At 36.7% G+C, this 27,587-nt stretch overlaps 2 protein-coding genes and 1 long non-coding RNA gene across 5 annotated transcripts; 2 read left to right on the top strand and 1 right to left on the bottom strand.

Annotated features, from left to right (window-relative positions):
• The first annotated feature begins 353 nt into the window (after positions 1 to 353).
• Positions 354 to 19,228, top strand: LOC119987674 (pre-mRNA-splicing factor ATP-dependent RNA helicase DEAH1). 3 transcript variants are annotated; one of them, XR_005465500.1, is made up of 29 exons: positions 354 to 513; positions 1,885 to 1,989; positions 2,104 to 2,234; positions 2,352 to 2,573; positions 2,682 to 2,747; positions 4,519 to 4,605; positions 6,069 to 6,102; positions 6,243 to 6,297; positions 7,125 to 7,184; positions 7,524 to 7,595; positions 10,523 to 10,586; positions 11,053 to 11,132; positions 11,306 to 11,373; positions 11,473 to 11,530; positions 11,758 to 11,815; positions 11,905 to 11,973; positions 12,788 to 12,856; positions 13,525 to 13,614; positions 14,241 to 14,327; positions 14,426 to 14,541; positions 14,626 to 14,692; positions 15,009 to 16,049; positions 16,303 to 16,365; positions 16,776 to 16,899; positions 16,987 to 17,087; positions 17,252 to 17,314; positions 17,414 to 17,486; positions 18,313 to 18,641; positions 18,903 to 19,228. XR_005465500.1 is itself a non-coding variant. In XM_038832596.1 (29 exons), the coding sequence occupies exons 3-29, from the start codon at positions 1,890 to 1,892 to the stop codon at positions 18,357 to 18,359; spliced, it is 3,165 nt and encodes a 1,054-aa protein (XP_038688524.1). In that variant the 5' UTR covers positions 354 to 513; positions 604 to 704; positions 1,885 to 1,889; the 3' UTR covers positions 18,360 to 18,802. The 3 variants fall into 3 exon arrangements, 2 of the variants coding, with proteins under 2 accessions (XP_038688524.1, XP_038688523.1); XM_038832596.1 differs by lacking the exon at positions 18,903 to 19,228 and adding an exon at positions 604 to 704 and having other exon boundaries at positions 18,313 to 18,802; XM_038832595.1 differs by lacking the exon at positions 18,903 to 19,228 and having other exon boundaries at positions 18,313 to 18,802.
• A 425-nt stretch (positions 19,229 to 19,653) lies between these two features.
• Positions 19,654 to 25,034, top strand: LOC119987675 (tubby-like F-box protein 7). Its single transcript, XM_038832597.1, has 5 exons — positions 19,654 to 19,684; positions 19,840 to 20,201; positions 21,232 to 21,319; positions 23,332 to 23,461; positions 24,345 to 25,034. Exons 1-5 carry the CDS (start codon positions 19,669 to 19,671, stop codon positions 24,916 to 24,918), a joined length of 1,170 nt encoding a protein of 389 aa, XP_038688525.1. The 5' UTR covers positions 19,654 to 19,668; the 3' UTR covers positions 24,919 to 25,034.
• Positions 25,035 to 25,917: 883 nt separating this feature from the next.
• LOC119989733 lies at positions 25,918 to 27,220 on the bottom strand. Its single transcript, XR_005465891.1, has 3 exons — positions 27,066 to 27,220; positions 26,853 to 26,962; positions 25,918 to 26,209 (listed from the first exon to the last, which is right to left on the bottom strand). It is a non-coding gene; the product is annotated as an uncharacterized LOC119989733 (long non-coding RNA).
• Between the last annotated feature and the right edge of the window lie 367 nt (positions 27,221 to 27,587).

Below are 27,587 nucleotides of genomic sequence, written 5' to 3'. Positions count from 1 at the left end.
GTCGGAATTTTAATCCAAATTGAATTTTGGATGTACTTAATTGATCGAGTCCGGATTGATTTAAATTCAAATAAATAAATCGGATAATAATCTAATCCGAATTATGATCTAGAAAAGTAAACCCTGAATATTTTCTCTGAGTGTCTTTTGATGGTGACCAGATCAGGTAAAGGTGGTGTTGGGCTCTGCTCCCCCTCTGTATACCAGTCAAGCATGATCTTTACCTTGATACAAGAGAAAAAGGGCCTTGCTCCTGGGCCTGGGCCTGGGCCCGGGCCCGGGCTAATAAGGGAATCCGATTCGAATTTGACATTTGGAATTCTCGTACTTTTTTTTTTGTTCTCTCATCGAGTCTCTCTTTTTTTTCTTACGTACCACAAATCAGCCTGGAACCCGAGACTCTACGGTCTACCACTCTCTCGCACTACACTTGACGCACGATCTTTTCCCTATCGCAAGACATCTTTCTCGTTGCAGGGCTTGTAGTCGAATCAATCGCAATCGTAGTTGCAGGTAGATATCCATCTTCATTGAAATTTCTCGCTGTCTTTTTGCTATTTGTGCATCTGTTTGCTCTTCACGGTGAGACTCCTCCTCTTTTAGGCCTCTCCCTGACGCGCATTGCTTGGATTGGGGATATTACTGGTCAGCCGTTATTGAGGCGGTTACGGTTTCCTTGTAGATATCAATCATAGCGTTTTAGGGTTACTTCTCTCCCTAATTCGTTCTACATAATTTTTTTCTATATTTTGTGCTGTTCAAACCCTAGGAGTTGGAAGGTTATTACGTATTTTCGGACGTATATGTGTTTGTTCTAGGGTTTACAGTCTTACGCATTATTCTGCGGTGATTGAGCACTGATTTTTATTTCTTCCTAGGGTTTTCCGAATTATTACTGGTGGATGGGCGTGAACTAATTTACAGAATCGTGTGCATTCCTTCATTATTGCTTATCAGTCTGTTACAGAGACGATGGTCTCCTGATCGTATTGTCATCTATTGCAAATCCATCTTTAACAGATGGAGTGGTAGAGAGGGAGACAGAAATTAATGTTGTTAATTAATGCATATTAACAACATATTTTATAATTTAGAAGCATAACCAAACATCTTGTTAGCATCTCAAATTCAATCATCCTCCCTCATCCGTCCTCCGTTCTCCTTCCTCCCTTTTCGGGATATTCACTTCGACAACACGTCGCCGGCAACAACCCCCTCTTGTTTTCTCATTTATATTTCTTTTAGTCTTAACCTATGCTGCCTTCAGCCCTAATTTGCGAGGTTTTTGTCAACTCTATTTTCGTACGTCTTTTTATTTTTTCTGTGTGTGGATATGTCGTGTTATGATTTGTGAGGAAATTTGTTTGTCTTCTATGCAGATTTTGAGAAATTGTGTGAACCTCATTTTGCTTTCCTAATTTGTTATAAATTTTGTGGTGAATACTTGAACCTATTTTTCAGGCACTGATTTTTTTAACATATTTTTTGATTTTTCTGTTTTATATTGAAAAGAAGTGTTGGGTCTGCTTCCATATATGTGGGAGCTGCTGCTTGTCATAAGCGACTGTACCCTACTGGATTTGGATTCCTTAAAATTTGTTAGAATGTTGCTGTTTTGTAATCCAGCCTGTTGCTATTTTGTTCACTTGCTATGTTGGTTGCTTCTTTTGTGTTGAATGGGATCCGGGATAGTACCATTCATATTCTGTAGGAAACCAAACACAGCCCTAGAGAATGGCTTAAATACTTTAACCCAGAGCTTCTAGCTTCCTTTCATATGTTGACTTGTTACCATGAGTAATTTCGATTGGTTGCATTTGTTGGCATCCTATCTAACCAGATGTTGAATTGTTCCCCTGATGTGAGTTTTATTTTTGTGTGCAGTGAAAATGGTTAGTGATAGTGATTTAAAGACATGGGTGTCTGACAAGTTGTTTTCATTGTTGGGATATTCTCAGTCCGCAGTGGTTCAGTACATTGTTGGAATAAGTGAGTAGCCCTTTAATATTTTATGGTTTATGCTATGTCATAGTTTATAATTTCCGGTTGTAGTTAGAGGAGGTAATGTATTCAGTTTGTTCATTGGAAAATGTGTTTTTGCAGCTAAGCAAGCAACAACACCTGCTGATGTGCTGGGCAAACTCCTTGAATGTGGGCTTCCATCAACAAGAGAAACTCGTGCCTTTTCTGAGGAACTTTTTGCCAGAGTTCCCCGAAAAACGTCTGCTGTCAATGTCAGTGATTGCTTTAGATTTTGGAATGGCATGATATTTTTCATATATTGTTTTGTGTTATTGTGTATTTGTGGAAAGCTATCTACTTCTCATTGCATTATCATGGTGCTTTACCAGCTTTATAAGGAACAAGAAAAGGAAGCTGCTATGTTAGCTAGGAAGCAGAAGACTTATGCACTGCTAGACGCGGACGATGATGATGATGATGACGACGACACTGTTCATGTTGGTCTTGGTCAGAAATCATCTGGTACGGTTGCTTCTCAGCCCATTAAAGAAGACACACAAAAGAAACGTTTCAGGAAGAAAATCGAAACTCAAGACGACGAAGATGACGAGGCATGTTATTTAAACCGCTGCTAGATTATTATTTTTTGGTATCATGATGAGATGCTAGTTTAGGGTTATCAAACCAGCATTTTATTTTGATCCAATGGACTGCTGCAGGTGATTGCACAAGCCAAAGTAGAGAGACGAGTTAAGAGACGGACTTACGAAGATGATGGTTCAGAGGTATCTATCTTTTAAATGATTAAAAAGAAAATTTACTACCATTTTCTTGATTTCTGGAATCCTTAAAAAGATTGTAGTTAGCCTGGTTATTTTTTTCATTGGAAAAAGAAATACTGGCAAGTCTGTTTGAGTGCACCTTAAATTTTGGATGGATTATTCTTGTGCTAGGAATTGATTCTGATAATTCAAACCATTTGGCCCAAAGAAACAAATTTTAATTTCACTAAGCCTTGGGTTTTTTTTTATTTTATTTGCATTCCATTCGACATTCTTAGGTGCCGCAACCTTTCCCTTCCTCCTCTCAATGTTAAATGCCAGAAAACACTCAGACCTTCTATGCCTATCCTTCTGTTCCACTTATTGACCCAAGATACTCATCTGTTTTTATCCTCAGTCATCACATGTAAACATGTTTTTTTTTTTTGTTTTTTTTTATTTTTTAATATTGTAACATAAGTTTTATTAAAATAAAAATGACGCGCCAAGCAGGTGCCAGGAGAAAAAACACTATGGGGACCTAAGATCCTTAACAACCTCTTCCTTGATATTACAATCTCTCTCCACATGCCCCTGTATGAAAATAACAGAGTATAGTACCAAGACCATTTGATATAGCAAAACAAAGTTTCCTCCCCATTGAATGTTCTTTTGTTCCTCCCCAACCACACCGTCAAGCATTTAACAAGTGGAATTAAGGCAATCAGATCCCTCCTATTATTCAAAACAGAGAGCCTGGGGAAAGCCACAGGCTCTTCTCATACAATGTCCGAGCAACCCAATGGATCTGCATTAGATCTCTTGCAATATCCCATCCTCCTAGCACAATTGACACCTATTGGCTAGTTTATGTCCACATGGTTTTATATATTTTTTCTTCTTCTAGTATAGTCTATATCTTGTGCCTTGGCCTTTTACTTCCCTCCTTGTCAAAAAGGGAATGTGCGTTGATTGTGGTAAGATGAGTCAGTTAATGTCCCTTGTTAGAATATGATATAAATGATTTGAAACACCCCTACCCCACAAGTTAACTTATTAGGTTGAATGGCAAAGTAACTAATCTTAACATGGTATCAGAGCGGGAGATCTTGGGTTCAAACCTTAACTTCCGCAATTTAAACTCCCCATTTGTTGTTGGCCCAGTGTGGACGTTTGTGTGTGTTTGTTATTGCCCCAAGGTGGGCCTTTGTGAGAGCCCCTAATGTTGAGCCTCGTTTGTTGTGCACTTGTTGGGCCGTTGGATTGTCCAGTTCACACGTGAGGGGGAGTGTTAGAATATGATATAAATGAGGTGAAACACCCCAACCCCATAAGTTAATTTATTGGGTTGCATGGTTAAGATTAGTTACTTTGTCATTCAACCCAATAAGTGAACTTGTGGGGTTGGGGTGTTTCACATCATTTCTATCATATTCTAACACCCCAAAATAAATTGGAAAAAATGAAAGTTGAAATGATGGCTGGTTGCTGTTATTTTTAGCTATATTTCTCCTGGAAATACAAATTATCTTCCACTGTAGTGGAGAGGCTGTTTCCGTGATTTCAAAAGCTCATTTCTAGGAACTGTTCTGCTTAGGAAACCCCCAAATTCATTTATTCCAATGATCTTATTGGCCTCATTTAAGTTGAGTGACAGCTATCTGTTGTGACTCAGTTTATGTTTTACCAGCTTATGATTCTGTAGAAAAGAAACTGATGCGCTTCTGTTTTTTCTTATCCTCTTCTTATATGAAGCAATTCTATTAATGTCACATTCTTACCTTTTGATATCCAGTCAGAAGAGGAGAGGTTGCAAGACCAAAGAGAGAGGGAGCAACTAGAGAGAAATATAAGAGAACGCGATGCTGCAGCAACAAGGAAGGTAAATGTGATGCTTTAGAAAATTATTTGAATCGCATTTCTGCTGCTAGTTTCGAATCTGCTTCGTGTCTGCATACTGTATTTGGCGGAACCAAGTAATTATGCATGATAAAAGTTTTGCTTATACTTGCGTTGTTATACTTCACCACAATGCATGAGTTATGGTACAAAAAATGGTGGCTCCTTTTGTCTACGTAAAATACTATTGATGGTTTTTCAGTTGGTAACCAAAAAGGTAAAAGGTGAACAACTCTCATGCACAAGGCTCCCGTAGTCGGGGACGAACATGATGTACGCAAACCTTACCATTTAATATGTAGAGAGGTTTTTTTCAGGAATTGAACTTGTGAACTCTAGGTTGCACCACTTCAACAGTTCAACTCTACCACTAGCCCACTTGAAAAAAGTTGAATATATGAGGTCTCGGGAATCATCTTTATGAAAAAACATGCATTCGGTGCATACTGCCATCATTCCATGTATGAAGTTCAAGTCATAATGACGTAATGTTGTCGATATAATCTTTATTTGGGGAAGATTGAAGAAGAGATGTGTGCCTAGATTGTTTTACATGAATTGGTTTGTTATATATCATGTATTGAGAATTTTGAATGGGTAGAGTGTGTGAGGGGTGTGATGCTGGCATGCTGCTCATGTATTTTTCAGATATTTATATAATCTAAGAGATTGGTATTAGATGTAGATTCATAGAAGAAGCCAAAAAGGGACTTTGTGAAGCTTAGGGTGTGTTTGGAAATGCTTTTGCTTTTTTGTTTCCAAAAACTGATTTTAAGTTTAGATTTTGAAAACGGTTGTAAGAAATAATGATGAAAACAAAATTCATTTGGTAGAGGATTCTGCAAGGAGAAAGAGGAAAGAATTTTAGAAAACATCAAATAGTAGTCTTGGTTTTTTGGTTTTTGAAAGCCAAAAATGGTTTTCAGTTTTAAGAATCATTTCTTAAAACATCCACCCAAACGAATTTTCAATCCCATTTGAATTTCAAAAACAGAAAGCAGTTTTGAAAACTGTAACCAATCATGCCCTTATTCTTGGAAACTTGCTGGCTTGTTTGAAAGGAAAGGAACAACAGGAGACAAGGATAGTAGTATTGATTACTTCATTGATAACTGATTCAATACTTTAAAAACTTGAGGCTTTGTTCTGAGCCTCTTTGTAGCTCTCGGGGTTGTCCCCCTTGGTGCTTTAATAAAACTTTAACCATTCTAAAAAAATACTTTAAAAAACTTGGATACATGTCACTTGTAACAATTTCTTTGACAGTATCAGGTCATCTGTCTTGTAACTCCTTTGTTCCATGATTCCATCACATTGGTGCTCTTGCATTGAAAGTTCGTATGCATTAAAAAAAGACGATTCTTATATCTATGTGTCTATTGATGAGCACTTTTCACTTTTGGTTTATACTTACTGATGTTCTTGTTTTGGTTTTCTTAATAACAGTTGACTGAGTCAAAATTATCTCGGAAAGAGGAAGGTATGAATCCTTGCTGTAATATGCATGACCACGTCCATAAGACATTGTAATGCATGTCAACTTAATGCTTTTCATTTATCTTATCCCATCTTTCATCCCATTATCTTATTCCAACTTTACATGTATTATTTGTGCAACAGATGAGGCAATACGAAGATCGGATGCCTTGGAGACAAATGGCATTGATACTTTAAGGTGCCAAAAGCAATGTATTTGTTGTTTTTTTTTTTCGTTGGACTCATCTTGACTGAAATAGAAGCTTCTTTGGTTCTTCATTGATTTAGTGCGTTACTGTTTATCACCAAAAGCAATATATGGAGGAGAAAAAAGATTGAAAGAAAGAAAAACCTCCGTTGATAAGTTTTTGCATACAGTGTATGATCCAGTAATTTGTTCTGTTGCTGTCTCTCTCTGTTGGATCTTTATCATATATTTTTGTCAGTGTAAGAAGATTTTCTATCTGAAAAGTATTTTTTGATTCGTGATACAGACCGAGGAAGCTGCAACTAAAACCTTTTTCTGTATAGATACAAAGACTCTGGCAGATATTCTTAGCCTTGTCATTAAGCTGATATGGGGCTTTACTCAGTCTACTTTTGATTTCAAGGCACGTTTAGATTCTTTTTGTTACATAAATAGGTAGTCAGTCTATTAGTAAAAAATCCAGTAAGATTGGTTAGCACTGATTACAAACAAACTGCAATAAGCTGAGATCATAAAGAGATATGGACCTCATTAGACATTTAACCATAAGACCTAAAAATATCACAGTAGCTTTCTGAGTTGTAAATAGTTTGTAATAGTACATTCTCCCTTGACCATTGAAGGACAATCCATTTGCATTGCATCATTCTGTAGTATTCCATGTACTGTCTTGGTTATTTAGAATTATATGTGAATTCTCTAAATCTGCTGGTCTGTCTTCTAATGCCACTTTGTTTTCTGTTTTGTCTTTCTTTCGTTTTTTTGTATGCTTTTCTTTATGACCACCTTATTAATCCTCTCTTGTGGCTTTGAATCAGGAAGGTGTCGAGGCGAGAATACTTGAAAAAAAGAGAGCATAAGAAATTGGAAGAACTCAGGTATCACATATTTATACTTGATACCTTAATTTAGCTATTCTATTAATAGAACATAGTGATATGTTTTCTATTGTTAAATGGGGATGTGGGTCTGAATCCCTACCCTTACTAAGTGTTGTGAGGAGCTTAACCACTTCAACAAGTGACATTCCTCTAGAATATGGATGATACGCATCTCGGAAGAAGAATAAAGTTCTTATTGATGATGCCATATTGCCATATTTCTTGATTTTGGGGTGCTCTGTATTATGTATCCTACTTATATATTTATAAGTTTATGCATTCGTTTATGTTTGGTTTTGTCATATATGTTTTCCTAATATTTTATGTTTGTTCCAGAGATGATATAGAAGACGAACAATATTTGTTTGAGGGTGTTAAGCTCACTGAAGCAGAGTATCGTGAACTCAGGTAATAATTGTGATTCTTGGCCTGCAGTTTATCTTCACTGTTACTTATGGGATGTGTGTATATATAAATGTATGTGTTTGTGTTTGTATGAACAACCCTGTACATTACATGGTACCTATTTCTCTGCAACATTGTGCAAAATATTTGAGATATTGGTTGGTCAATGTAAATTACCTTTTCTTCAGACCCTATGCTATCTAAGAATGTTTTTTATGTTGATGCATATTACCTTGCGAACCTAAGGAAGAAATGAAAACAAATAGGTACTATGCTGTTTCTTCTTAATATGTTATATGTGTATAAGTATATTTCCTTTACCCATGATTTAAATGAGAGAATATTTTTAATCATTGGCCTTTCCTCGTTTTTTGCGTTTATCTACTTTGTGTATGTGGGGATATGTATGCAGTAAAGAATATGTATAATTGATATTCTTGTTTCAGCCTTCATTCTTCTGCTATTTCTTGGTCCTTCATTCTTATTAGTTTTTCAATGTAAAAAAAGAAAAGAAAAAAACAAGAGGTCATTTTATTCAAAATCCCAAGTATGAAATCCCTTCTCTCCCACTTCATGGCTCAAATGCACCATTCTTAGAGAGAGAGACATCTTCTTAACCCGAAATGGGTAGGGAAGGGAAATATTCCCTTTTTAGGGTACTCTTGGGAACATATCCAATGGAGATGGGGTGTGGCCTGTAGCTTAGAGGATTAGAGCACGTGGCTATGAGCAACGGTGTTGGGGGTTCGAATCCCTACTCGCCCACAACTGGCCAAAAAGGGAAGGACCCTTCCCTCTGGGGGTAGGAAAATCATGATCGTGATAGCGAACCCAAAGCTATGGAACTTGGGTGTGGGCCAAGATGTTGGTGGGAAGAAAAAATGCCATAGCATATACTGTCCTTCTTTAGAGATATATAGTGGTAGAAAAATGCAATAGCATATTCTGTCTCTCTTTAGAGATATATAGTGGTTCACTGAACACCAACCCGATCTCCTCCTCCCCAGAAATTTGGATCCCAATAGCCGGTCTCTCTGACTCTCTATTACTATGAGTATAGTTGAAGAAGTAATATCTCATATCACTCATTTTATGCAAGATGAGGGGATTCTAAACACCTATCTCCTATCTCAGTCATTACCTTTGATTGAGAGTGGTCTTTCTAATCTTGAGAGTGGGATTTTATAATCCAGGGTAAGGCAAAGGGAGTTAGGTCCTGTTTATAAGAAGGAACACTTAATAAGCGGGATTCCTTAAAGTAGCTAGCTATCTTTGATAGCGAGGTATCTACATAAATGGATGTCGTCTAATCTCAAATCATAAAAAGCTACGCACAAAGTTAGTCATACCACCTGACTTCTTCAATTTTGTCCCTCATTGGGGCAGAATGTTTTTCCAGAAAATAAAGTCAGTTCTTCAGATTGTTATCTCATACGACGTAATGTAGATCTATTGAACGATGTAATGAAGATCTTTGTCCTCCACTCGGATAAATCCTTTCTTTAGAATAACCTTTTTCACACGGAAAGGTGAACTTTACTTTATCTGAAAGTGAGTGCAGTGACCCATGGGATGGGGCACAAACGCGATAAAGGAGCACTTTCCAATCTTCAATCGTGGAGTTGGTCCTCCAAATCATTATTTCATCCTTCTAACTTAAACGGTTTTCTTAAGAGTAATCAATATAATTAGGTCTTGGATACCAACTGTGATGCAGATCAAAAATCATGGGATTTTGAATTATAGTTTATTTAGAAGTTTACGTCCTTTTCAATTGGTTTTAGGCCTTGTTTATCATTTATTTAAGTTAGTATTATTGTTAGGACAATATTATAGGGTTTTATTTAAGTTTTAGAATCGATGGCATTATCGTAATTTTCAGGTTAGTGAGAAAAACGAGATTAGTTATTTATTAGTGTTTTATTATGATATTTTAGGAAGCCTATTGCTTGGTGAACAAGTAGTATATTATAGGGGTAAATTAGGAGTCTGTTTGATTTCATTTTAATATTGGTTTCCTAATAGGAGTGGTTTAGGGTTTCTTTATTTAAGGATTGTAACGTCTCGTGCTATAGACGACTTTCTAGACTTTTATTCAATAATAATACAGAATTTTCTGTTGGGTTTTAACCCTAAAGACTCCATTGAGTCGATTCTATCGTCCCTTCTTCTAATCTACACTTCAAATCTTTATTCTGCGATCTCTTATTGCTGTCTTCAATTTTTCGCTGCATCAAATTGGGTTTTTGGCCTAGCTATGTCATTCTATTTGAGTAAAGCATGTGTTTAGTGTCCACTCTCTTATTCATGCATATGTTGTCTCTTCTCTAGGCCTTAAAAACCGTGTGATTGCATTAGTGAGCACATGGGTGGTGCAACTGAAGTACTATCATGTTATGTATATTTTCATATTCCACTGTTCCAAAAAAAATAGGATGACCTTCTATCCTTCAAAATATCAGAATGTGTGTAAGCTTAAAAATCCCTGTTGTATTACCATATTGCATTTAAGCTAGTAACATTAATATAGTCATTGTGTTGTACGTGTGTACGGTGTGTAAACTTTGTCCTGCGTTAGGATTAGTTAATTCAATGTAACCCCTTTATATCTTTTGATAGCATATTTAACATTCCTTATGCCGTATTTTTACTCCTGGTCCTTGACCATGAGTGCAAGTTCCGCATTGTTTAATTTTTTATGGTACAAAGTTGGACATTTTCTATGTCAAAAGCAATTGAATTTTTTGGATTTTTAATTAGAAAACGAGTGTTATTCAAGAAAAGAAAAAGAGCGGATAGCTATGTAACACAATCAACCTTTTTGTCATGAACTTTGAATACTTTTTTTAAAATATTAATGCTGTGAATATGAGTCGTCTCGTAGAAAAAGTAGTAAGCATTTTCTTACTTTTGAGTTCCTATCGTGGCAGATACAAGAAGGAGATATACGAGCTTGTAAAGAAGAGGTCAGAAGAGGATGATAATATGGGTGGGGTAAGTAAGCAATTCATTTGCTCATTATCCTATCTATTGTTTACAGCTATTAACTGCTTTTGTCCTTATGTTGGTAGATAATGGTAGTTTGTTTCGAAGCAGCATCCATCATTTTAATTGTCTAATGCAAACGCCGTTCAAAAAAATTGTTTTTTGAGATGACCTAGGATGGAAATATCAAGAATATACTGGTACTGGACAATGTTAGTAATTTCGTCTTGTTCCTTTTGCTGTCTCTGCATAGGAGTCAAGAAGTGTGTAAGCCATTAGAATATTGTTATATCAATTAGCGTTTCTTATGCGACTATTTGCACTTGCCACTTATATCAGAGAATTATTGTCTTGCACTAATGAAGCCCGTGAAGAAGCAAAGAGTATTTGTTCTGTTCCATGGTTTGATCGTTACCATATACTTTTTTTCAACTAATTACCTGGTGCACTTTTCTGCTTTGTTTCTGGAGTACAGTACAGGATGCCTGAAGCCTATGATCAGGATGGGGTTGTTAATCAAGAAAAGAGGTTTGCTGTGGCCATGGAACGTTACAGGTTAGTTTGAAAAGAAAGAGCTTTGTGAGCTTGCAATTGCTGATATCGTCGCACTTATTTTATATAACTAAGTTCTCAGAGAGTTTCTGAAGCATAACCAGTACATTACATTCTTTTCTCCATAAAACAACTTTCGTGGCTTACAAATCTAGTTGTACTCATCTTCCTTCTAGGGATCCGAGTGCTGCGGATAAAATGAACCCTTTTGCAGAGCAAGAGGCTTGGGAAGAGCATCAAATTGGTATGTTATTGTGAAGTTTTCTGCATTCTCCTATCTCTTTAAGCAAAGTTGGAATCAGTTTTCAAGGTATATGTTTAGAAATGAGTTATTTTCTTACAGGAAAGGCCACACTGAAGTTTGGTTCAAAAAATAGGAAGGAAATATCAGATGACTATGAGTAAGTTGGATATCTATTGGTTACTTATCTTTGACTTGTTGTAGTTTACTACTTATTTCTTCTTCTGTTTTGTTTTAAGCATCCATATAAACTTTTGTTTTGTCATTTCACTTTGCTAATTTTTTTCCCTTGTTTTGAAGTTAGATAAAATGTAGATTTGCTATATTCCTTGCTTAATCATTTTTGTGTGCATTTTAAATAATCCGCTACTTCTTGAATGTTGATAGGTATGTGTTCGACAACCAGATAGATTTTATCAAGGCATCAGTGATGGATGGAGATAATGTACATTTATTAACTTCAATTGTGACATGTTATTATTAGCATCATTATTTTGTGCATGAAACACATATCTGTCCTTTTCTTTGATGCAGTACAACAATGAGGTACTAAAAGAATCGGTTGAGGACTTAAGGACAAAATCAGCTTTGGAGAAGCTTCAGGTTGGCATATTATTTGTCTAGTTCTGATGTTCGTAAGTTGCTCCATGAATTAGTTTTTCAAAAATGATAAAATGCTTATTACTAGGGGTTTAGCTTAGTTAGATATAGCACCTCATATAAACTTGCCGCTATGTTTCGGATAAGTCCATCATATAATCATAATAATTGTTCTTATTGACAAGTCAATGTCTTACCATGTTGAGAAACTGGAAGAGGAAAACAGTAGCATGACTCAATATCAGTAGTAAATTTCAGCATTCGTAAAGATATTACTTATTGTGGAGGGAAAAGGCACCAAAACAATTCATATATTATAGTATTACTTGAGAAACTCTCGGACGTTATGAACAAATGACTGATGAAAACAACAGCTACTGCTAGAATATTTTCTGATATGAATGTTAATGAAATTATTCTGATGCCTGTCAAGTTATCGAGTCATGAAATTACTGACATTTGGTTCGATTCAATCTAGTGTTTTGGTTTCTGGTGTCTTGTAATACCACTAGTGATCTAAGCTTAGATATTCCTCTAGAATGTGGATTGTTAAGGGCAGGCAGGGAAACCAAAGTAGTAATGGAATGTGAAGTGGTGTTCTAGAGAAGCGTTGAGAAGTTGTTTAGGCAGTTTACATGACATTTTTCCTGGGCAAAAATGCTTACTTAAACGATTAGCTGTGGAAATTTTCTTTTACCCTCATTAAAATTCCTCGTAAAAGATGTTATGCATTTACCAATTTATTTTTATTGCAATGTAGTTTCTGGAGAACCTAATTGTTTATCATGTTAATCAACAACCTTTTCTGCTCATTCAGGAGGAGAGAAAAACATTACCAATATATCATTATCGGGATGAGCTGCTCCAAGCAGTTAATGATCACCAGGTTCTTTGAATTTCTCTATCAAAGCTTCACAGTTGATGCACTGATAATTTTTTTGAATTCATAAATGCTCAATTACATGGACTCATTTTGTTGTTATGGAGTGTATTTAGTGCATTATGTGTAAGAGTGCTCTAGGTCACAAATGGTGGCCAGGGATGTGCTTATAAGCAAAAGTAGGATAAGAGAAGGTAAAAGTTAGACCCACTTACTTATGCTTGAATAGGAAATTTCACTAAAAAAAATCTCTTGGGGACAAATGATAGCTCGACGCAAAGACATCTAAGATCTTAAATTTATCTTCAAATCTTGCACTTGAGGCTGATTCAGACCTGAGCCTTAGACTAGGAAATCTTATTGTTTTGTTTCATGGCACACCAATTTAAAAAGATTGCTAAAATTATTTCTAGATGCTCACCTTTTTAGTTTCATGGCACACCTTTTTATTATAGGACACATGCTTCTCCTCAAGAGTCAAGAGGTGTATCAACTATGTAAATGGTGTACCTTTATGCATAGGTTGACCGACTTTAAGGCTCATATGTATTCCATCTGACTTATTGTACTTGGATTCCATGCAGCAGGGATGTACATATGTTATACATTTATTTGGACATTTTGAGCTACTGTAAAGGTTTTGGTTTTTCTACTTAATCATTCTTATTGTGTAGGTTCTTGTCATTGTTGGGGAAACAGGTTCTGGGAAAACCACACAGATACCACAGTATCTCCATGAAGCTGGTTATACAAAGCGTGGAAAGGTAAAAGTTTCTTTCAATTATTTGCCTTTTATCTTTTGGATCACAAAATCTCTGATACTATCTCATAGAAGATTGTTGCTTTTTGGTATACAATATTTCACCGGAAAGAAGACACTACCTAACGATATGATGCTTAATTTACTACCTAGATTTAGACATATATGTCCAATAATTTACATATGTATTTTGAATTACTTATTTCTTAATTAATTTGGGTTGGTGTAAAGTAATGCTTCACATATAAAACCTAATAGTTCCCTATTGTATTCTCAAACATTCTTTGCTAGTTGAAAGAAAATAAACTGAACGTTTAGCAAACTTAGCCCGGAAGGTTTGCAACCTCTTGAGATCTGTAATCAGATATTCATGTTTATATTTCTTTATTTCTTTCCCTTGAAGTTATGGTCATGAAAACCATTGATTGTGAGAGTTGAAGGCGGCATTGGCCTGTTACTTTTTCAAAACAGCAAATTTGTGTGTACAATAATCTAGCTGAACTAAAACACTAAGAAAATGTCAGAAATAAAGAAGAAATGAGTTTTTAAATGTAGATTCACATAAGATGAGTAGCTTGACAAATCTGGAGATCTTGTTGCAGTTTTACAATTTCCTTCACTTTTTCATAGGTTGGTTGTACACAGCCACGGCGAGTTGCTGCTATGAGTGTTGCTGCCCGAGTGTCTCAAGAAATGGGTGTCAAACTTGGCCATGAGGTTTGCACCTCTTTATTCTGTGGTTATCTGGTTCATTTTGCAATTGCAATTTGTGTTTCTACCATTGTAACTTGTAAACATCGTTATGCCAATTACAGGTTGGTTATTCTATTCGATTTGAAGATTGCACGTCAGAGAAGACCATTTTGAAATATATGACAGATGGTATGTTGTTGCGTGAGTTTCTCGGCGAGCCGGATTTGGCAAGTTACAGGTGTGCTATACTCTACAGCCACATAAATGGCTTTTGCTCTGTGGGTTATTCTTGTTTATTTAACATGGCTGCCACATTTTACAGTGTGGTGATGGTGGACGAGGCACATGAAAGAACTTTGTCGACTGACATTCTATTTGGATTAGTGAAGGCAAGGAATACTCCCACCAAATAAGTGCATGCCTATATATTATTATTTCTTTTTTAGGCTCTGTTGTCCATTGCATGAGATACGAATAGCATTAGACAGTCATGCTTATTTGGCAGTTTTTTGTGAAACCAGTATCATTGATCTTCAATATTGTACTGGATTTGTTGATTGACCCCTTGCTGAAAGCCCTTGGTTTATGAACAACTAGAAGTTCCTTAGTGTTTCAAAGTTTCTAGTATTGAAAGTTTTTGCGGATTATTATATTTTGGCTACCTCTTTATCTAGTTTTGTGATGGTTTATGTTAATGTGTTATAGGATATAGCTCGATTTCGGCCTGATCTAAAGTTGCTTATCTCAAGTGCTACACTTGATGCGGAAAAGTTCAGTGATTATTTTGATTCTGCTCCGATTTTTAAAATTCCAGGGAGGAGATTTCCGGTTGAGATACATTATACGAAGGCACCGGAAGCTGATTACTTAGATGCGGCTATTGTTTCTGTGCTCCAAATTCACGTAACGCAGGAAGCTGGAGATATTTTGGTCTTCTTCACTGGTCAGGAGGAAATCGAGACAGCGGAAGAAATTTTGAAGCACAGGACAAGAGGGCTGGGGACTAAAATCGCTGAACTTATTATCTGCCCTATCTATGCCAACTTACCAACTGAACTTCAAGCCAAAATATTTGAACCTACTCCTGAAGGGGCACGCAAGGTTGTTCTTGCAACAAATATTGCAGAAACCTCGTTAACAATTGATGGGATCAAGTATGTCATTGATCCAGGTTTCTGCAAGATGAAATCTTATAACCCAAGGACTGGGATGGAATCTTTGCTAGTCACTCCTATCTCTAAGGCTTCAGCCAATCAACGTGCCGGTCGGTCTGGACGAACAGGTCCTGGAAAGTGTTTCCGTTTATTTACTGCTTACAATTACCATCATGATCTGGATGAGAATACGGTACCAGAAATACAACGAACCAATCTTGCCAATGTTGTCCTAACTCTGAAGAGTCTTGGTATTCATGACTTGCTAAACTTTGACTTTATGGACCCACCACCAGCTGAAGCATTACTGAAAGCATTGGAAATGCTTTTTGCATTAAGTGCCTTAAATAAGCTTGGCGAATTGACAAAAGTGGGTAGGCGAATGGCAGAATTCCCTCTTGATCCCATGTTGTCTAAAATGATAGTCACTTCTGACAAGTATAACTGCTCAGATGAAGTAATTTCCATTGCTGCTATGCTTTCTATCGGGAATTCAATCTTTTATCGTCCAAAGGATAAACAAGTTCATGCTGACAATGCACGCTTGAACTTTCACACAGGGAATGTTGGTGACCATATTGCTTTGCTCAAGGTTGGTTTCTTCTATATATGTTGACATGATGCTTCTTTAACTGTTAAGTATAAGACTTCTGAAGTTGAGTGTCAGGATTTGAGGTTTGTTGGTTTGATACAATTGTACTGTACTGGTTTCATTCTTAATCCTATTTTTGTGCAACACATCAGGTTGTAGTTCCATTTCTTGTGTTGACAGTTGAGCAAGAATACTTTGACAATTGAGTCATGTTTGATAAATATGCTAACCCTCTTTGTTGCTTCTCTCTTAGGTCTACAGTTCTTGGAAGGAAACTAATTACTCAACGCAATGGTGTTATGAAAATTATATTCAGGTTATCCTTATTCTTTTACAGTGACACTGATTATTTTGATTTTCTGTAAATGCATGTGTATTTGCTGTATGCATGGTGTTGTATTTGTTTGTATGTTTCACCGGACAAGCTCCACTGTTGGTGTTAAGGGCCTGTTTGTATTTTCCTGGCAGAATTCAATCAAAATTGTTGTCTAGAAATCTGAAGTTCTCTGCTTGAGTTGATGATAATTTAATGGTACAAATTTACTGCATATCTGTCAGTTATCATACGTGCAATTACAGCACAGTTTATCATGGATTGTGAAGTATTCCCCTTGCACAGTTTATCATGGCTTGTGAAGTATTCCCTTGGCATGCTGTTCGTTCTCAAATTCTTTCCCTGTGCTTTTTTTATTATTATTTTTAAATCTGTGATGTTAATGTTCACAGGTTAGGAGTATGAAGCGTGCCAGAGATATCAGAGACCAATTAGAGGGACTATTGGAGAGGGTTGAAATTGAATTATCATCCAACACAAATGATTTAGAGGCTATAAAAAAGTCAATAACATCTGGTACATTACCTTTGCTTAGTTACTTTGAGAGTCTTCTTATACCTCTTTCAGATTGCTGTAAAGATTGAATTTGATTGCTCCTTTTAGGATTTTTCCCTCATTCTGCGAAGCTTCAAAAGAATGGATCTTATCGAACAGTGAAGCATCCGCAGACAGTTCACATACATCCAAGTTCGGGTTTGGCGCAGGTAATGTTTTTGTGTTGGATTTTATTTTACTCATGTTTATGACCTTCTAACTGCCAGACTTTGGTTAAGACCATTATTTTTTATCCTTTAGAAATGCCTTATGTGGGTTCCGAGTTTAATTCTTTCTTGTGATGTTCTCATTATTGGTTAATTTCTATGTTCAGGTATTGCCAAGATGGGTTATATACCATGAGTTGGTTCTTACAACCAAGGAATACATGAGGCAGGTCAGTGTCTTCCACTGAGAGGGCATAAGTTTGCCTGATCTATGGTTTAACTTGGCATGTGCATGTGATCATAACTAAATTGGAGAAGTTTAATTGCAGGTGACTGAATTGAAACCTGAGTGGCTGGTGGAAATAGCACCTCATTATTACCAGATGAAGGATGTTGAAGACAGTATGTACTCTCTCCGTATATTTGTGTGCCTTACAGCGTTTGTGCATTCTTTTTCAAACTGTGTTAATATTTTTTCGTTGAGGGTTTATGATCAAATCATTCAATGCTTTTCTTTTTAACTATGTCCATAGACATGGGCCCTCAAATAATTAAATGCTTAATTAGCTGACTTCTTAGCTGTAAGTGCTAGGATGAACACACGATGTAGATAAAGACAATGTTCCTGAGATATAAGATTAAAAGTATCAGACAACGAAGAATTCTAAAAGAGATGCAAAGTGTCTTTAGCTCTAAATTTTGGTGGGCCCTCAAATAATTAAATGCTTAATTAGCTGACTTCTTAGCTGTAAGTGCTAGGATGAATACACGATGTAGATAAAGACAATGTTCCTGAGATATAAGATTAAAAGTATCAGACAACGAAGAATTCTAAAAGAGACGCAAAGTCTTTAGCTCTAAATTTTGGTGGGCCTTTTTTCCCCGTATTTTTCCTTTTTCAGTCTGAATTTTAGGCTGATAATTGCAAAATTGGTAATGTCTGGTTTTTTTTAGTAGTTCATGTTAGATGATTAGCTGTGCTTGGTTTATAATTATATGCATTTCTACATGAGAAAGATAAGTTCTCACCAACCATGGTTTTAGCTATATATAATGAGGGTTGATATGTGGTTATTAGGTTTAAGGTGATGAGATAAGTGTGCTGTTATATTAACTGATAATTGCTTGTGTGGTGATTTTCTGCTTAATATTTTTGTCTCGCTTCATTAGATGCTCCAAAGAATTTACTTCTGTACATTATTTATTGCTGATTGTTTGTCTCTGGCAGCGGGATCAAGGAGAATGCCACGAGGAGAGGGACGTGCTGCATCATAAGGATCATTTGCATCTCGTTGGGATGTAGGACTGTTGATACTTTAGTGGAGATAAAGAAAATTGTATATACCTTGGAAGCTTGTGTTGGTTCTCAGGAATAGTGATTTTGGGACGGTTCATGTAGTTCGTAAATACAATTTTGTTGGTTTAGTGTGTCCGTATTTAGTTGACAAGGCTTGTGTGCTCTTTGGATTCTTAGGATGGATGAGGCATCATCATAACAATCTTGCCAATTTCCCTTTCTAACGTTTATACCGGTTTCACAAGAATGGAAACAAGAAGGTACAATTTTTTTTTTCTTTTTTGTAGATCTTTCTAGTTTTACTTCAGCTTGAAGCTGTCATCTTTCGGGAGCCACCTGGGCGGACTCCTCTCTCTTTTATTATTTCCATATGGATGTTCTAATTTATTTTAATAATTGGAACGTTCTAATTTCTTTGTTCTGGTTGGTAGATTAGATTGTGGTTGTAGAATGGCATTTGTTTTGCGAAGAACACATTTCAGCAATTGTGGTGATTTATTTCTTTGAACGATCTTTCACAGTATGGAATGTGCCTTCACCCTCGAAGAATAAATTCCGATGGGCGATTTTGGTGGGCATGGTAAGTGAAAAGTCAAACCATGCCGGTACAGGTGGTTCCTTTCCGCTGACCTGGGCTGTATATGGTATGAACTTGTTTTGGTGGAGTCTATAGTGCATGGTAGTCATTAGTGCTGTATGTTATAATTAGTTAGTTGAGTTGGCAGCGCTGTTAGCTAAACGACTGTTGGTTTAGCCTATTAAGTCGGTGTATTAGCATTACAAAGTCTGTTGTATTACAGGAGTTGGTTAGTCTTGATAATGAAATACGAAATGGAGGTTTCCTTCATCATGTGTCTCTTTGTTGATCTTTGCTAAATTCTTCCAGATTCTTCTCTTCCACCGTAGCTAGGGTTGAGGTTTGAAAGAGGCTAACAGTATAGGTTCAACTCCAGCTATGGCGCACCATTGGTGGTGATTTCTTGATGAGAATATAGTCATGGTCATTTCTGGGTGGGAATATAGATATATCTAATTTGATTGTTAATAATGTATTACTTGTCGTTCGGGTTAGTTCTTATTCTGTTTTTGGCTAGAGGAGCGTCACGCATACAAGTTCGAACGTAACATGGGCTTACGAATCCAATCGGAGCCGACTTGCGAAGCTTCATGGGCCCTGTAACACTTAAAATCTGAGGCCCAAAAGCCGGTCAATAAACATATTATCACTTGGAGAATAATTCATACTGATAAAGCACAGCTGAAAATAATGGAACGTCATATTCAACAATGATTGGACATCTGGGTATTTCATCTGCAACCATTTGAGTTGTGACTACGTTTACCTTTAACAGGCCTGTCTTTTGATTTTGTCACAGGCTGTGATTTAGACTTCATTTCCATCTCAATTTTGTTTCACTCTTCTGGTGAGGATTGATACGCGACTCTCTCTTTCTATAGGAGAAGTCAGAAGAGACTGTGAGACTATGTGGATTCGATCGCTGACGATCTCAAAATCCTCGAAGGCCCCAGTAGACGGAGAAAAAGACCAGAGACGGCAACGAATTGGAGATGAATCGGGCGGGTTGGACTCGGTTGACTTGGGAAACGTCGACGACGACACCGATTCATGGGGTGGAATGGTTCCGGAGTTGCTTGGCGAGATCATACGGAGAATGGAAGCAAGCGAGGATCGGTGGCCGCAACGCCAAAATGTCGTCGCTTGTGCCTGCGTTTGCAAGAAGTGGAGAGAGGTAACCAAGGAGATCGCTATGTCGCCTCTGAATAGCCATAAAATCACTTTCCCTTCTAGCCTTAAACAGGTCACTTCACATTCTCCCTTCTCTTTTAGATCCTCTATCTTGATCGCATTGAAATTTTGTTTGGGTGAACATACTTACGCTGAGATTTGATTCAATTTAGGATTGAGTATAGAGTTTAAGAGTTGGGGATTGGGTGAGGATTCATGAGAGTTGGCTAATTATTTCGGGCATCGTGTTATAGAGATTAGATTGTGGACTTTCTTGCCGTGATTTCTGATTTTCAGTTGGATGTCTTGGATTGTTTTTACTGATTGATGTTATTGGGTATCTGATATAGTGATATTCCTGTTGGGTTAGTTTTATTTTACTGCTGAATATTCCTAATTTCCGGAGTCTGCATTTGGAACTCAAAGTTAATTTTAGGTTTAAGTTGGAAAAAGCCGTGAGATGGGGCTTGAAAGTTTGAACCCAGAAATGAGATTGCTTCTTTCATGCTTAAAATGAACTTTTGTTCATTATCAGTGTTGGTTTATGCTCTTTCTTATTGGGGGGGGGGGGGTGTGGAGAATTCTGGGGATATTTCAACTACTTGACTTTGTAGTTGCTTGGTATTAAATGAACAAAAAAAAAACGGGACAATGTTCCATTTTCTTTGAAGCTTAAGAAGTTCATTTCGTCACTTTCTCTCCCGACTTCTTTTTCATGTTTTCCTAGCGGGGATATATTAGAAATTAAGACTGAAGTAATATATAACTAGATTAGTTTCATTGTTACTTAACTTTCTACCCTTATAATTGTTCTTGTAAATTGTAATAAGAGAATAGAGAGCAGACAGACAGTGGTTGTGCATGTGTGGAAATCCTACTTGGGGCATATTGCCAATCATGTATTTTTGGTGTGTTGTAATTTGCTGATATATGATTTATATTCATTTTCTATGTTATTAGTTTCATTTAAAGTTTCTCTAACCATGATGATGCTTTGGAAAGTTGGTTACTTTTGTTTTCTTGAGTTATGTTCTTGAACCTATCAATGAGTACATATTTATCAGTATGTGGTATATAGGATTTATAACTTCTTATCAATGCAGCCGGGTCCACGGGACTTTCCCTATCAGTGTCTCATTCGTCGGAACAAGAAGACATCAACATTTTACTTGTGTCTTGCCCACACTCCGTGTAAGTAATTATTTTTGGAGTTGCTTTTGAAATAAATAGAAAAAATGTGGAGATAATCTGTGTATTAGACTTTGGCCATATTCTTCTGTTGCGGCTGCATCGGTTCGACTATTTAACTTTTGTAAGCTCTCCCAGTAAGTAATTAAATGAGTTGGAGCGAATAACCACCCATAGGTGGCCGTGTTGGCTGGGGATGAATCCTTCTAGCTGGGGACCCAAGTTCAACTCTCCACATCAACAACCTACGATTTATTAGGTACTTGGGGAGAGTGGGGTGACCCAAGTATCAGGTTTACATGGGCCAAAGGCCCATGCTTTCTCGTCCTAAAAGAAGTTGAATATAATTTTCGATGCATTGGTTATAGATTTCAAATTTGACAAAGACGCGATTCTCCGTGGATCCTGATAATTGACTTACTTTTGGGGAAATATGATTTGAAGAGTCAAATTTATCTATTTTTTATGCCCCTTCAATCATTGCTTTTTATTTTAATGCCGTAGAGGAGTTGATAACAGGTTTTAGAAAACTATAGAATGGTTGAGGTGAGTAGCACTACGAGAATTACAAACTAGCAAAGGAGCAATCTGAGAAGATTGACAGAGAGACTTGTTATAAAATGAATATCTTGCTTAATAACAAGTCAGAGGAAGGTTTGACCCATGATACTTTTGAACTAGTGAAAACACAAGAAACAAAAAAATATGAATAAAGTCTTGTAAGGACGTAGAAATGAGTGAGATGGATTTTGAAGAGTTGCTCATGGATACCAGACTGAACCTTGTAGAGCGCTTCATTTGTTTTGAGAATAGGAACCACTACTTTTGAAGACAAAAAATGAGGACCGGGATGAAGGAAGTTCTAAAGGGATTAAAAGTGGCGGTACTCGATGGAAGTCCTATTGAAGTGTGGAAATGCCCATGGAAGATGGTTCTAGCATGGGTTGATGGTCCTTTAACCAAAATTTGAAGACCCGTACAATGCCAATGAATGGAGGAGAACCATGTACTACCTTTTCTTAAGAATGAAGATGATACTTAGAGTTGAAAAACTATCAAGGATGAAGGATCATACTTTTGAGCCATGAAATTTTAAGAAAAAGTTATTTAACGATGTCTGAGGTTGGTATGTGCCTATGTGGTTTCAATGAATAAAGTTGGTAATATGCTCGGGGGTCCAACATGGAAGCTATATTCATTCTAAGGAGCCTTGTGGAAAAGAAAATAGAGAGGAATAGACCTTTACTTACTTTTCATTGATTTGGGGAAGACCTATGATAGAGTTTCTGTGGATGTGATATGGTGTGGTACTTCATGATATAAAGGACTCCGGTTTGCTAAATTAACATGATTATGTGTATGTACAAAGGAACTGTTAATGTAGGGACTTGGAGGATCTACAGAACGATTCTCATCAGTGTAGTTCAACGATTCTCATCAGAATAGTTCAACGCCACGGTTCTGCATTAAGCTCTTTCTTGTAATGATGAATGAATCCAAGTATCTGAGGTTTACATGAGCCTTTCCTCATTTAAAAAAGGTAGTGATGACTGAGTTTTCAGGACCTGTCGCAGATAAAGTCACTTGACATATGTTGTTCGTTTGATGAAATTGTCATAGTGGATGAGAATATGAGATGGAATTGGAATAAACAGTGTGAATCACCTAGTTTGCTGGCTCATCTTTAAAGGATAGATGACACACGAATTCGTAGTTGCTCATGAAAACCGCTTTTAAAGACGAAAGTTTCTTATGGCGTTACATTGTTGGTTGGATTTGAACTTGAAACTGTTCTCTGCTGGTTGAAACAAAATTTGATCGTGAGTTGACTTCTGTAATAGCAATTGAAGTGGTTAGAGATTGGAGGCTAATATGCTTTTTTGTTTTTTTCTTTGAAATTAATTTGTTAGTGAGTACACTGCATGACTGCAATATTCTGTACAACTTGCATGATGTAACTATGATCCTCTGAATCAGTTGAGGATTTTTGTTAACAATATTCTGTTTCCTTCCAGCGTTGACAGGCGAGGGAAAGTTCCTTCTAGCTGCACGAAGGTGTAGGCATCTAGGTAGCATTGAGTATGTGATATCACTTGATGTAGATGACGTATCGCAAGGAAGCAATGCTTATGTAGGAAAATTATGGTAGGTATCTCTACGATTAGAAACTTATGTGAATTTTGGAAAGAAAATGGTCCTATCCTTTGTTGCAATACAGTCTGGACTTTTCATACCATACCGAGTTCAAACCTGTTTGATGTATTTGGATCAGAAATTAGGGTAAATTGGTGGATTCTTTTTATTACTATTTCAAGATTCATTCTAATTATATATGATTCTATTGTTGCTTGTTGCGTTTGAAACTTACACCTTGGCGCAGAATTTACTGACATCATATTTTTGGGGGAAGCTTCCTTGTTTTGTAATAGTGAGTTTAGAAGTTAGAACTGTTAAAGATGATAGTATCCATCAAATGAATCTTTCTTATTTTCCTCTAATATATCTGGCAATTAAAAATGTACAGAAATTCTTTGTATATACCTTCGGACCACCGTTGGTCATATTTATCTTTATCGAGAAATCGAAGAGGCTATACAAGGGTTTTGTCGGGCCTTCTCGTATGGTATCTAAGCTAAGTAATTCTATGGCCTGCACTGGGGTAAATTTGTAAAATTGAGCCTCTTCGATTTAACTAGGGCCCAGTTCCTTAGTTTCTACATAAATCAAGATTGAGAAAAGGGAGTTTAGGGTTTGGAAGAGATCTTCGGTTAATGCCGGTATGGAGATGAGCAAGTAAATGGATTTAACTTGTAGGCTTTTTCTTTTTGGTTGCCAATAGTTATATGGCTTAGGATAGTTGTAGAGGTCTGGGTCGTATCATCATCGGTACAAATCATTAGCTGAGTACCAGATATATCTTGTGGTATTCAGCACTTATTCAAGTACAAGTGATTATGATGTAACAAGAATTTAATTTTAAATTTCCTTGAACTTGGAATCTGACCTCTCAACCTTTAATACTGTGCAGTTCAGATTTTTCAGGTACCAAGTTTAGAATCTATGACAGCCAGCCTCCAAATAATGGTGCCAAGCCATCAAGCAGTAGAGCTAGCCGCCGATTTGCTCGCAAACAAATAAGCCCCCAAGTTTCGGCAGGCAATTTTGAGGTTGGACAAGTTTCTTACAAGTGCAACCTTTTAAAATCAAGAGGTCCAAGGAGGATGGTTTGTTCACTGAATTGCCATCAATCAGCAGAAAGAGCCAGTGATGAACTTCTGGATAATTCAAAGATAAAGGAAGCACAGCCTACTTCTTCGCACACGATCTTGATGAACAAAGCTCCACGGTGGCATGCGCATTTGCAGTGCTGGTGCTTGAATTTCCATGGTCGAGTGACTGTAGCTTCTGTTAAGAACTTTCAACTGGTTGCGACGATGGACCAGAGCCTGCCAGGAGGGAAAGGAGATGGAGAAACTGTTCTCCTTCAGTTTGGGAAGGTGGACGATGATTTGTTCACCATGGACTATAGACAGCCCCTGTCAGCTTTTCTGGCATTTGCTATTTGCCTCACCAGCTTTGGTACAAAACTCGCTTGTGAGTAACTTATTTTCTGTTTTATATAAGTTGAGGTGGATACATTGTACATGGTATTGTATTTAATGACAGAATTTACCAGTCATTTTAGTATGAAAATGTTTCATTTCCTACAATTGGTTTCTTTTGTTGATCTTTCAAGTAGACATGGACCTGCTTCCATGTACATTCTCATGTAAGACGCTATTTTGAGGACTAAAAGGTATGACCAAAAAGTCAAGGTCACGCGAACTAGGTCATCTCCACCGCGTCATTTGGAACATGCAAGCAAATACAAGCAGCCTTGTTTCTGTTCTTGATTGCACCCTTGCAATTCTATTATTAGACCAAATGTTTGCCTGTGCAAAGTTTACGCATAATGTTAGAAATTAGACGAGCATCCAATCTCCATTTTGGATGGGTTGCGATTAGGGAATAAAACAAACATCTTGGTTCGGCTTAAATCATTTTTTCTTCCCCTATTTCCTCAAATATCTGGATCTAATTTCTTAACTCTTTCCCAATTTCATTGTTTCTCTCTTAATTCTATAGTACAAGACTACAAGTTTTTGTGGAAGAACTGAGTGCAAAAGAAAAAATACGAAGAAAGTTGCATTAGCTTGTCCTGAAAGGTCACCATGGGCAAAATATGAAAGTTGTAATTTGTAAGTTATACTTCATAGTTCATACCATAACGAAACCAATATAGATGTCGCACAAAATCTATCCCCTGCCACCCCTACCATCCATTGACACAACGCTTAAACCAGAACCAGCACTGGCTTTTCACAATATTATAAGCTCACAACAAAGGATTCTTCCTCACTGCCTCACTGACATATTTGAAACAATTATAATGAGTTGATGCCACCAGCATCATTTGCTAGTAAGAGGAGAAATTGATTTGAAGGTTATAAGAGTATACATTACTTAATAAGTCGTTTGGTTGAACTCAACCCATAATCAGTGTTAACCTATTAGCAACTGCCAACTGAAAACATTCCTTGAACTTTCATGTACCCTAGAAACAACTTAGAATCTTAAATCTTATATATAGAGACAGGAATTCCATTTTTTACACAAGTGATCATACACTAAAAATGACTAATAATTGAAGGGCCAGTTCAAAATCTCTCAAGCACACAGACAAACACATAAACACAGCACACCAACTGATAAGGAAGATTAATCCGAAAAAGGAAGCCAAATCCCATAACAATATGCCTGCATATTTGATACAGAATACCAATTGCACATCCAACAAGGTGGTAGTAATCCAGCAATGCTTAGATATGAAGCAATATTTCCAACCATCAACACCTGTAGAGATGTATGTATAATCATTTAGGATATTTCATTTGCATACATAAAACAAAGATTTTTTGAAGTTTACATGCCCTATATTTAAAATATGGTTAATCTGGAAAAAAAACAATAAAACACAAAGTTCAAATAGCCAAAACTAAAGCATAAGGAATTAAAAATCAATTCAAGAACCACAAAAAAAAAACTAAAATAATTGATAATTACGAAAAAAAAAAAAAAAAACTGATAGGAGTTTTTATTTCATTAAAAATGCACTTTACAATTATTAACAGCCGCATGGATACATAAGAAAGCATAGGCATCATACCAATCCAACTCAAATGTGCAATATAGATTAAACATATATCCAATCACAAATTTGGACAAAATTCATTCAACATACAACTATTTTGGATAACTCAGGTGCATTATAATGATTAGTCCAGATCATCTCAGAAGGCATAAGAAATTGCCAAAACCGTAACATACAATAAAATCACATATCATAATCACTAATTCTCTGGCCATGAATCTTAACATACAAGTTTGCAAATTGAAATAAAGCTCATGTTATTGTCAGATGGAGGTCTCTTCACCAACAAAAGTTGTTATACAATGAAAATTAGCAGAAAGTATCAGAAATTATAAAGTTTGAGACCTCGAAATATCATTTGAAAGCCTTGTTCTCTGCATTTGAGGGATTTTGATTTTGTTGAAGCGATTTCCTCTCCAACTCTCTCCACTTGTTGATTGCTGCTGTGCAGATAACTGTCGAAATTCACCAAAATAAAATCTCTCTCATAAATTAATTCTACACAAAAACAACAACGACGGTGAAAAAAACGAATCGCATATATAATGCTTCACTTACTTCCGGCACCGACGAAATAGAGCAGACGCAGGACCTTCGGAGCTGGCGGGCCTGACTCTTCTATCATCTCTACCGTAACTGAGTATTGTTGTGATTTGGGAACGTAATTATATACCCATCACTTCCGAGTTGTGATTTAGGATATCAGGGCAGGACCTGAATTGGACCTAAATAGAAAAGTCCGACCCGGGTCGAACCCGCTAATATGTAGAGGTGTTAGCGGGCCTGCCGACCCATAACGGCCCACATAAGGCCAACCAGTTTCGCGGGCCAGGCCGGCCCGGCACAACAGTTTCACAGGTAAGTTTGAAAAGGTCTTTTTGATCTTCTGTTTATTTTTAAAATGTATTGTGAAAATGACAAATACCCCTAAACTAGTCATTTTTGTAGCTGTTACTTGTTAGAAACTTACAGGGCAATTTTATTATTTTCACAACTTGAATTATTTTTTCAGAAAAAGAAGAAAAACCTCAATTTTCAATGATCAAAAATGCCAAAGCCCAATGTTTGTCTAAAACAGTG

This window comes from Tripterygium wilfordii, chromosome 21, assembly GCF_013401445.1.
Source record: "Tripterygium wilfordii isolate XIE 37 chromosome 21, ASM1340144v1, whole genome shotgun sequence".
Taxonomy (NCBI): domain Eukaryota; kingdom Viridiplantae; phylum Streptophyta; class Magnoliopsida; order Celastrales; family Celastraceae; genus Tripterygium; species Tripterygium wilfordii.
The sequence above is the reverse complement of the archived record's forward strand: the minus strand, read 5'-3'. Positions and strand labels throughout refer to the sequence as shown.